The 12010-nt window shown below is 40.1% G+C and overlaps 1 protein-coding gene across 1 annotated transcript in view; it reads left to right on the top strand.

The window, feature by feature from the left end:
• Nucleotides 1-12010, top strand: part of LOC142201133 (uncharacterized) — a 279771-nt gene that overhangs the window by 210860 nt on the left and 56901 nt on the right. Inside the window, exon 22 of the mRNA XM_075271958.1 lies at nucleotides 9111-9185. Within this exon, the coding sequence (XP_075128059.1) occupies nucleotides 9111-9185 (75 nt within the window). The remainder of the gene's footprint in view (nucleotides 1-9110; nucleotides 9186-12010) is intronic.

The following is a 12010-nucleotide window of genomic DNA, read 5'->3' as shown; positions in this document are numbered from 1 at the left end:
TATGTTGTATAATGGCCCTCAAACTCCATATAATGACCCCGTCGGTGACCTTGTAAGAGGTATAATTGCCTCATGTTTAGTAGAATTGCCCTTTCAGTACAGCGCATGTAATATAATGGCCCCCTCATGTAAAATAATGACCCCCAGAATGTCTCCCGCATATAATAAACTGGACTCCATGTTCCGTGACGATTAAGGAGAGACTGGTAATCGGTATTCATTGCTTTTCCCCTGGGGAAGATTAAGGGGTGCCATGGGCCTCAGGCTGTTCAGAAAGCGTGCTCCCCCATTTATGACAAAGATCACATTTTTGTGACAGAAAAATGTTACATACTGGCCCTCTACGTAGTATAATGGACCTTAGGCTGTTTAGAAATTGCGCTCCCTCGTTCATGCAATAGATCCCTGTGGCAGAATAATATCCCCCATACAGTATAGTGTTCTGTAGTGGCCCTCCACACAGTATAATGTCCCATAGTGGCTCCCATGCAGTATAATGTCCCATACGCTACGCGACCAGTCAGCGGTCCCTGAAGTCATTTGGGCAGGCGGAAGAGGCCAAAGAGGTCTGAATACCATGCTGGAGCTCAAGGAGGGTGATTGCCAGTTTTTGTCTTATTTCTTAACCTCCCTGGACCTCGGCTCATTATACTTTGAGGGTCTAAAGAGAGCCCAGACTATAATAGTAGTTTGTGGTTGACAAACCCCACCAAAGAGATGTCTCTGACTCTGGTGTGTACCCCTGGAGATGGCAGGTTGTACCCCCAAGTGTAAATTATACTGACGTTCAGAGCCACAGTTAATTGAATATAACTTTGGTATTTTTTTGTAAATGTATATGTAAGCAATTGGTTAGTCACTGAGGCATTATGTGAGCGTTACACGAGAGGACACTATATTGTATTGTACGGATACATTTGGATAAGTTCTTTGTATTTATACTTCTGATATATTCCAGAACATGGTGGGAGCAAAAGCTAAATACCCTAAACTATGAGTTATATTGTGATGGGGTAGACGAGCCCATTGTACTCTAAGCAGCTCATATAAATTATTTCCTACAAAAATAGGAGCTTTATTATAAATTCATATCAGATTTGTTCATGTATCCAGGACTATTTGAAAGGATTTAATCTCCACTTTTACCTCTCCGGATGTTTAATCTTTACAAACATCTCAGTTGGGGCTATTTTCACAACTCATCACCTTCCATGATCAAACAGATAAATAAAAGATAACCATTAACAGTACATACGTCAACCTTGGCCCACAGTCATCAAAATAGTTCTCCCTTTACATATTAGATTTGTAACACGCCAATGTGATTCATTATTCGCAAGGCTTTGGCGGCGCCAGTCTCACGTTTCAGAATCACTGTTGCTTTTCGTACAAATTAATTAAGCCTTGGTATCTTCTGCCACTGATTGGCACATGTGCAATTACATCTTCTCGCTCATCAGTAGATGTCTAGCATTACAGGTTGCCACCGTAACGGCAAAATTATATATCATTTTCTAAGTGAGAAGCAGCATCTCTTAAATTTGTAGATAATTTTGTGCGCATTAGACATATGGTTCTCATGACGATTGATGGGTTATATTTTACAGAACTGAATTATTCTAGTCTATGATTAATATAAGCGACGGCCCTAGATCTTTACACGTGCCGAGAGGAAAAAAATAAGTTCCCAAGCTTATAAAAATGAAGGTGTGTAAAGGGGTTTTATAATTTTATTTTATTTTTTAACATACAACATAATTCATGTTAATCTGGTGAATTTATTACCATTATACACCCAGGTCCCCAGCTGCCCCATTTTTCACTTGTGAATGCTCGTTCCCTCTCCCTATACACTCTCACTGAAGTCACCAAGTGGCTTATGCTTGGGCCAGGGTCCGTAGATTAGAGTGGAGTTGGAGATGTGGTCAGGAGCTAGGGAGACAATGGAACAAGAGATTCGACCAGTTCCAGCTGCCCTCTATGCTGATAATAATTGGGGGTTAATAAAGCTTAAAGGTAAACTTTAGTATACATAGGATAACCCCTTTAATATTAAATAGGTGTTTCCATTTTTCACATTTGTAGAAAATTCACAATACATGCCGTATATACACCACTAGGACCTACCAAATATCCAGAACTTAATTTTACCTAAACCCCATCTAACCTGCTTCATCCAGCGCGATAATAAATACAGAGGCTTTCTCTATTAGATTCTATGGTACAAGAAGCAACAACTAAGAAACCGTGCTTGGCAGCTTCCTTGGCTGTTGTGTCAATAAAAGAAGAAAGCCGTCACTTCATTCATTCTTCACCTGGAAGCCTCTGTTAGGTATTTGGGATACATTTTCTGGGATTAAATATTTGTTAGAATTATTAAAACTTCTAAAGTACAGTACACATTCCTATAACCATTGCAGCGAGGCCCAAAAGCTGGGGAGTCCATTTGGAAAAGCGGACATCATTTGTATATGGTAGATCTGCAGTTTCACATCATTTCATTGTTTGATCTCTGCTCAGGTAAAAGTAGGTTATGCTGCTGTCTGGATTGGATCAGTTTACTAGGTATAAAAACAGAAAACCTGCATAGGTGAAATGCACGACTTTGTATGTAAGGGAGCCTTCACACGGAGTTACGGTGCGCTCATTGTGATCATAAAAACATGGTCAGAATGAGCGCGTAAAAAGCAGCTCCCATTGACTTGAATGGGAGCCGGCATACATGCGCTCACCATTGAAATCAATGGGAGGCTTTTTGCCCTATTGCTTTCAATGTGTTACGCGCGTAATACACTAAAAGCATAGGGAAAAAAGCCCCCCATTGATTTCAATGAGGAGCGCACGTATTCCGGCTCCCATTCAAGTCAATGGGAGCTGCTTTTTACGCGCTCATTCTGAACGTGTTTTTACGATCAGAATGAGCGCATCATAACTCCGTGTGAAGGCTCCCTAAGAGCGTGATGCATAAAGGAATTTAGAAAAAAAAAAAAAATGACACTTGTCCAGAACAAGCAATGAACTTGCTTCCATTTTCAGATCTACATTGTCAACTTGTGCCGTTCATATCACGTTTTTCACTTCCGTTAAGCAGACACGTTTTGACACAGAAAGAACATGTGAAAACTACTTGCTCAACATCTCCATAGACTTCTGTTGGTAAAACGTTTGTCAAATGTACATGTAGGGTTTTTCTGTCCGCTTGAAAAGTTGGACATCTTTACATGCGGACAGTGATGGACAGGCACGGAGTGCAAAAGAACGCACCCGATCGCCATTTAAACAAATGACAGGTGTCACGGACACAGCTAGTGTCTGCTCCTAATGTCCATGCCAGATTTTGAGTGGACACTAGGAGCAGACACTACCTGTCGGTCACCGACGGTAGTGTGAACGCCCCCTAACTGATGGCCATCAGTTACTGTCCGTTATATGTCCATTGCCCATAGACCTCATTATTAAAAAAAACGGACACTTTCTGTCCGTTTTTTCAAACTGACAAAAAAATCCTGCATGTGTGATTTCTCTGTCCGCTTGAAAAAACGGACATGGTTGTTAACGGACCCTTAAGGACACAAACGGACACAAAGACAACAGATGAAATCCCATTGAAATGAATGGAAATTATAACAGACACCGCTAGTGTTCGTTGCTAAAATCTTGAATGGACAATAGCAACGGGCACTGCAGTCGGACACCAACAGTAGTTTGAACGCCCCCTTTCTTACACACATATAGACTGTAAAAAATTACCCTTAAGGGAGTCTGATGGAATCCCTTATAGGCCACTCTGTAGGGATTCCAGCACAGGTCTCATGGTTACATGAAACTATGGCCCTAGTGTGAACAGAGCTGAAGAAACGAGAATATGAACTGGTCTTCTGTGTTCCTGGACATGTTTTTATTTTTTCTTTCTTTGTGACCCTCATTTTTCTTAAAAACCTGAAGAGAAATTGCTATTTTTCATATTAGTAGAAGTAAGGTATTATCACAGGCTCTGTTTTCTCCCTTGACGGCTGCCATTCCAAGACACATAATTTTATGAAGATGAGCTCTGTCTTGCCTTTCCATCATCATTTTTTTTTTTTTTTTCACCGTAAAGAGATTTTATTTTTCCTTTTTTTTTAACCTCTTTTGGTTTGAGACAGCTCTTTTCTTTTCATTTTATCCACCCACAATTGTCTATTAACGTCAAACTGTTGTCAAGAAAACAGTGTCAAAACGGACTGAATTTTTAATTTTTTTTTCTCATTCTTCTTTGTTGATATTTCAGTTCGGAGTCAAATTAGAGCTGGAGCAGTCAAAGCTATGACAGGAAGTCTAATCAGCCGCAGCTTTTCGCTGCCTCTCGCAACACACAGGACAGCTGTTTGCAGTTCATCCCATACGTCAAGATGACAAGAGTATCTCATGATGGCATTATGTGATATACTGCGAGGAGTGGCGGCCTTTCTCCGCGTTTTCTTTCAGAGGGGCATTATTATCATTTTTAATGCCTAAGTGGAAAACATCAAATAATCAAAGGCTTTTTTCTTAAGACGTTCGGCCGTTCCTTTTTTAATTTTAAGTATCGTTGCCGATTCCATGTGCAAGTCATTGGGAAAATATGTTTATCTGAAACAAAAAAAAAAAAAAAAAGAAATTCATATGTCCACAGAGGCAGAAGCATTAAGTAAAAACATACAGAAAGCAGCAGATATAATGAGTGGGTATTTTTTTGTGAGCGATTGAACTTGATACTGTTATTTTACTCGACTCTTTAATGGGGTATTGGTTAGAGGGACAGTCGTCTCACATTACACAAAACCCTTTACAATTAAACGTTGATATCTGAATATACCTCTGAAGGTATAATAGGGGCTGTATGATTGTACTTTGCTTAAGTAAGGTCAACGCTGTAGGAAAATGGAACACAAAACAGGGATAGGAATGGGTCACGTCTTGTTTTCATCACCGCTCCTTGTGTAGGTGCCATATATGAGGCTGACACATTGAAACTAGTGAGCATCTTTATTAGGATTGGTCTATTGGTCTATTCATACAATGTATCTTTTTGTTGTATACAATGTATCTTTTTGTTGAATAGGATGGTTTATGAATATTACCGGTGATTATATGAAGCTAAACCAAGGCTTATGCACATATACGAGCATCCTGGTAGGAATGATGAAGAGCTTTTTACCCCATCTTCAGTGACCTCACCCTATTCTGTCTGTAAGGTTACGTCCATAGGTAGAGTATTAGCACAATAGTGATCAACAAAAATGTAATAAAATGAGACAGTAATTGGGGTAGATTTAATAGGACAGCCAGTCTGCATAAGTCCCGCCATTGTTTTCTGTCAAAGGAACCAAATTTAAAGGGACACTTCTGTGTTTTTTATTTCTTGAGTCATTTTGTTCTGTGAAAGACCATCCCCTTAATAGTATTATGTGTCTGTTCATTATCTTTCCTTATCCTGCTTTCACTTTCTTGGATAAGTCACACGGCCTCCTTTTTCAACCATAGGTTGCTGTATCAACAGTTCTCTCTCCTCAGCTGCAGATTCTGTTTGGAGCTACCATGTGATTTTAGATTCATCACCGTCCCTTCCAATGTTCTTCTTTTTTGAAAATGGGCTGAGATCAAGGAAGGCCAGAGTAGAGACACCTTGGCCCCACAAATTTGCTATAACTCATACCAGAAAACTGTTACATAGGAAATCTATGCCGGTTCCTGAATGGTGTAGATTTCCATTTTGGCACATGGGAGTGTGTCTGAATTATTGAAAGGCCGGAGCCTTTAGATAACTCAGGCAAACTTAGTGCAAGATGGGGACTTCGTTAAGACTGGAGTACTGAAAACTGGTCTTAATGGAGTATTCCAGAATTTAGGTTTTTATTGCCACTCCTTAGGATAGCGGGAACTCGACAGGCGACCTTGCATGGATCAGCTGTTTGGAACTGCTTCTGACACCTGTACTATGCTCAACATAGGGCTGGAAACACTTGGCTCTGTGCCCTGTATAGTGGGGTCAAGGAAAAAAATGAGAGAGACACCGAGCACACTAAGTGCAGTATTATAGTAGGATGTATTATAGTATCTGAAGGATGACTATAGTGCCACATGGCCTCTCACCTTGTGGAGTTGTGTCGGTCACAACACCCTATATAGCATGTAGATACCAAGGCATGGGCGACAGCGGTTCAACCTGTTTACACCGCAAAAGAAGAAACAATGGAGAGCAACACTATGGACCTACATCTACAACAAGGAATCCGCGCTCACTGATAGCCAGAAAGAAGAATAACGACACGTTTTGGGCCAACCAAGAGCCCTTTCTCAAGTGAGAATTGACGTGACTTGTAAATTCGCACTCGAGAAAGGGCTTTTGGTTGGCCCGAAACGCGTTGTGCTTCTTCTGTTTTTATTCTATGCAATAAAATGTACTGCTTACTTGGATTCATCGACCCAGTCTTCTTCCTGTTGTGTACGTAGGTCCATAGTGTTGCTCTCCATTGTATAGTGGGGTCAGGCACTGTTACTGTAGTTCAGCTCCCGTTGACTTCAGTGAGAGTTGAGCTACAGTACCATTGCCCAGCCAATATGCAAGGACCCCACTGATCAGTTATTTATAACGATAGGCCATAGAAACCTAATTTCTGGACAACCCCTTTAATTAACCCCCCCTAATATATTTCTTAGTTAAAAATAGTTGGTAGCAGTCATTTGACTTTATCTTGGTTATTGCTGTTCATTTATGTTGTATGGAACTTCTCATATTGTACAAAGTTAGATTGTTGTATCAAATAGTTTCCAGGCGATATCGGCTGACATCAGCAATTTTGTATTTGAAGGAACAGAAATGATGTTACTCCATAACCCTCAGTAACTTTCACTTCTCTGCAGTTTTTGCCTGAGGATAGATTGTAAGTAAATTTAGCTCTGCATACATAAAGGATATGTTTCAAATATTATTAGAAATTGCCTCGGCAGTAAATGCTGGTTAACTGTTTGAAGATTTTCATTTTACCATTTCATTGCACTTTTGATTTCCATATGGATAGATTTCACTACAGTGTTACTTGTCTTTTTCCATGTGGTCCCTCAGCCGTGATCCTCAGGAGGGCGCTGCCTAAATGTTTGTGTTTTTGTATTAAAACAAAATGCAGTTATACCTTGATCTACATAATATAAAGTGGTGCAATATATATCCATGGTTGCTACAAAATTCTGGGAAACTTTAACCTAGGGAACTACAGCTTCCATCTTGCTCCTTTCACCTCTGTGGGTAGATCCAAGAAGAACAAATAGGAATGCAGGGGTCTGTAGTTCCAAGATAGCTGGATCCCTGAGGGGTTGCCTATTGCTACTTTAACCCTGCCCCTGCTTCTCATCAGGGAACACCCCTTTTATATCTAGGAATTCCCATAAACCGACCATTTTGGGGCTTAATTTACCTATACCCTGCCCTTTTGTGGTTGGCCACTCCTCTTCCTGTCTATTTCCCAGGAGTAAAGGCAACTGTGAACATTTTAACAATCACTATACTTACTGGTACAATGGCAGAACAATATACCAGGAGGAACACTGTGTTATATGAGGGAGGTTGCAGAATTCTTAGGAACATTCACTCAATTTCCTTCAATTCAGAATATTCCAAGGGTTCTATAATGTGTGTTAGTGACCCCGATTATTTTCCACCTGGACTTGCATCTTGAAACAATGGCAGCATTTTTATGGTGTTATTTTGCTCTGCACGCTTTGTTTAATTGCAGTAATGAGTAGCTTTGTCTTTACCAATTTAATGACCATTAGCTTACAAGTAACTCTTTATTCACCCGCAATTCTTTATATCACCCCTCCATTCCAAAGCAATCAATGCTATTTGTTTCAGCGCACGATATGCTAATTATGCTATCTGCTGATAGGTGGGAGGTTCCAGTCTGTTTATTCCAGCCCAGCACCGCCCACCTGACATTAACAGCACCAATTTCTCAGGAATGGTTGGAGCTAAAGAATAAACGCCAACCACTTAGGAATCAGTGGACCACCAATGAGTTGGTCGAAATCATGAAAGGTCCTCTATTAAAAAAAAAAAAAAAAAAGCCTTGTTTGATCCCAGCATCTGTGCATGGCAATTTTTTTCATCTACCTGTTTTACCTCCCACACCCTGCAAAATTTCAGGGCAAGTTCAGTATTAGAACACATATGTAGTACTTCAGTTATAAATAACTTTTCAGGAATGAATACTAAAAGTGAAAATATATAAAAATAACTTTGTAATACATCTTATTAAGGAGATCTGTTTCCTTCACCACTTACTAAGCTGTACTCCTGCTCCGTATCTTCAATCTGACTGCTGGCTTATATTAGGTTAGTCTACATCTCCAGCCTCACACACAGCACTCTATGAAGAAGGGAGGGGTGAAGTAAGATTTTCCTGCCATCTAGTTAATTTACTGCCTCATTCTATGCACTTCTAGCCTCTTATCAACAACCTAGCAGTGTTAATAGTAGCGTCACAGCAGCAATTATTTGAGCGTCTTTTCTAACCCCCCCTCCCCTCTTCATAGGCTAATATGGAGAAATATACTGCCTGAAAACTGGAGAAGAAAGCATATTTGTTTAATAAGATATATTACAAAGTTTCTTATATTAACATACTTTTCATTTATGAAAATGTGCTTATAACTGGAGGTACACTTTAAAGATAACACATAAATTGGCGATCATAAGTAGCGGTAAGTAAAGTTTTGGTAAAAATATATTATTAAACATCATTGGGTGTCATAAACAGGCTATTAGTGAAAATCTCAGATTACCACTGGTAATATGCTAAATCCAGAGAACTGACAAACGGGGGGACATTGGTTAAGAAGATCTCCCATATTTCACAGTACGTGAGTGTGTACATAGTTTGTTTTAGAGTTCCTTATGATGTCAAGGATTTTGTTGTGAAGACAGTGGCTCCATGTTGTAAATGCTATCTGTAGTGAATGTTTTTACCTACCTATGATTTATTGTTACTTACTGATATAATAATTGATATTCTGCTTTACATTCTAAGGCAGTTATGTGTCTAATAGATTTAGTTTCAGTGTTCTAAATTATTCCTCTTACTTTCGGACAGGCTTGCCAATGAAAACCTAGGCGAGAAAATTTGTGAGCAAAACCAACTCCTGGCACACCTGACAGAGGAAAGAGAGTACGTATTCTTTTAGTTACCACCTCTATGTTAGCAGTATTTGCTTTGGATTTCGTCTGCTTGGTGTCACATTGCTGTAACCTGCCTGTGTAATACTGTATACGTCTAGTGAAGCTTTGCTCATTATAATATATGTCTAGTGAGGCTTAGCTCATTATACACCTTCATGAAGAACTTTCATTATGGTTGTAAACTTCTACACTGTGTCTGAGGGTTTAAAGGTGTCTATCACTAGAACCAGGCATATCACCCCAACCCCACAGATAGGTTGGGGTCACCAGAATCAAACACTGTTTTCTCCTTGTCGATCGGTGCCTCAGTTGTTGGGATATTTTTCTATTTAGAGCTATGAGGGTATTGCTATGTACCGCTTTGGAGCAATGTCACTGCCCTCACTGTTCCAACGTGCTGTTTGCAAAAAAAAGGGGGCTATCTCTGCAATGGAGGCAGCAACTCACATGGAGAAAACACCTGATTCAGATCACCCCAACCTATCAATATGCAGGGCTGGGTTGATATGCTATGTTCTGGTGATAGAATACATGTAGATGTATCTCTGTTTGATACTAAACGTAGCTCTATCCCATTTATTTGAAAAATGCTTCTTTTCTCCTCTTATCGGGCTGTTTTCCTGCTCTTCCTCCCTCCCTTTTGCAGGTCACATGATGCAGATTACACCTGTCCATAAAAGTTTATGGAGAGGGAATTGGGTGGGAGAGAGCAGCAGAAACACAAGTTTAGGCTTATGCTGGTACTAGATAGAAGCTTTCTATAAAAGTCCAAATTATTTATTCACATCAGTACAGGTCATTAGTTCCCTTTTTCTACAGAAGCCTTGCATGATCCTAGGGCTGTTTCTGAGTAAGGGTAAGTTCACACAGTTTTTTGGTCAGAGTTTTGAGGCCATAATCGCCTCAAAACCCTGACCAAAAATATGGCTCCCATTGAAATCAATGGGAGCTGCTCAGGAGCCATTTCTTCTGGCTCCCAGAAAAAAGAAGCGAGATGCTCATTCTTCAGGCCGAGTTGCTTTGCGATTCGTCCTGAAGAAACTCGGCCAATTCATTGGGCCTAATGCGGAGCACGCAGCTGGATGCTGGTGCAGTGCATCAGCTTTTAGTTGCGGCATCCCAGCTTTTGGATCGGAACCCAAGGCAGCCTCCGCCTCAGGTTCCAATCCAAAAAACTCAGTGTGAACTTACCCTTAGAGGGATAGACAGTTATGAATAGGATTGTACAAGTAATAAAGCCAGAGCCCATGGCACAGATAAATACCTGTACAAACAGAAGATGGAGAAGGCAGAGAGGCCTGAGGGACAGGGTCTGGTTCTAATCACATGACCAGCCCTGAGGTCTGCTCCAGGTAAGATAAATTAATGTCCCTGAATATTCCCTTTAACAGGCCACAGACAGGAATGGTGCAGACCATTTTATATATGTATATATCCATATTTATACACACATAAGCCGATGGCTGGTCAGGTAATGGAGGATGTGTACATCTTGCCCAGACTACTAAGGTGGGTGAGATGAGAAAACTCCAGGAATGTTTGTTCTTAGCAGACAACTTTCATCTGCTGAGCATTTTGGTAAATGCTCAGTATTGGGCTGGATTTTTAGGAATGGCAGGTAGGTTGGTAGTGGGACCTGTCATTCCACCCCCCTCCAGTCCACACTTTGGGGATGTTCCAGCAGCGACTCAGCCGCATAGAGTCTTCTCATCAAGGAGGCTTAAGAAGCCAGCTCTAGCAGCAACACTTGGGCAGAGCTTGGCTGGAGAGTCAACAGAGAGGTCATATTTTTGGGGCTGTGTCCTGAATGATTCTACTGGCTTTTGGATTTCTGTTATTCTAGGTGAGGTAACCTATTCTGTTTAGTTAGAGCCTAGCCGGGCAGGGATTTATTTTTGTATTATTTCCTTTTGTTGCTGCACTACCTTTTTGAGTGAAAATAAAACTCTACCTTTGTTTTGGACTAAAGAATCTGGACTTGTGTGTCTATGCCACCCCACCTAGCAACCCCAGACCCTGACAGTATATATTTGTATAGTACATTTGTCATTATACTAACAGATTAGAAATTCATTCACGCATGAAAGGGACACAGATATTATGAGCATGTCCTAAGCAGCGATAAGAAATGTTGGATTTCGAGACTCCAAAATTAATAATGACTCCTTTCATTTCTATGCTGTTTGCCATCTTTTGGGAGATGGGTAGCGTCCCCCACCTATAATGCCACTTTAATATGATTTCATTTAATAATAATCTTTTTGCAATGTGTAATATTATATGAGTGCATACATGATCCTCCTCTTTCATAAAGCAGGTACAAGTAATACAATTAGAGATCTGCATGTTACTATCATTCTGTTTCTTGTATTTCAGTATTAGACTGAAAAAAAATCGCAGGTTAATGAAAAATTGAGATGCATGTAATACAATCTTAATAAAGCACATATTTACTTACACCTGAAGATTTGGCTAATATCAGAATGCTTCTGCTTCAAAGCTGTTTGGTCATTCAGTCCTTAATGTATAATTTGGCCAGAAACATTGTGATAAGTGACCATTACTGGACTGCACCAATGTGTGATACAATAAATCTCTTACAGGTAGAGTATACAGATGTATTTATTACTAGAGTCAACACATGCCTTTGGCACATTGTGGCAGTCATAGAGAACAAGATGGCAACCCAAAGATAATACTGGATTATATTGCCTTACTCTTCTATATTTCGTTTTATTATTTTTTGATACCCATTTGATATAAAAATGTAAAAAATCACAGTAAGGGAATGTGTGTTCATTGGGGTTTCCTACA

Source organism: Leptodactylus fuscus, chromosome 4 (genome assembly GCF_031893055.1).
Source record: "Leptodactylus fuscus isolate aLepFus1 chromosome 4, aLepFus1.hap2, whole genome shotgun sequence".
Classification (NCBI taxonomy): domain Eukaryota; kingdom Metazoa; phylum Chordata; class Amphibia; order Anura; family Leptodactylidae; genus Leptodactylus; species Leptodactylus fuscus.
The sequence above is the reverse complement of the archived record's forward strand: the minus strand, read 5'-3'. Positions and strand labels throughout refer to the sequence as shown.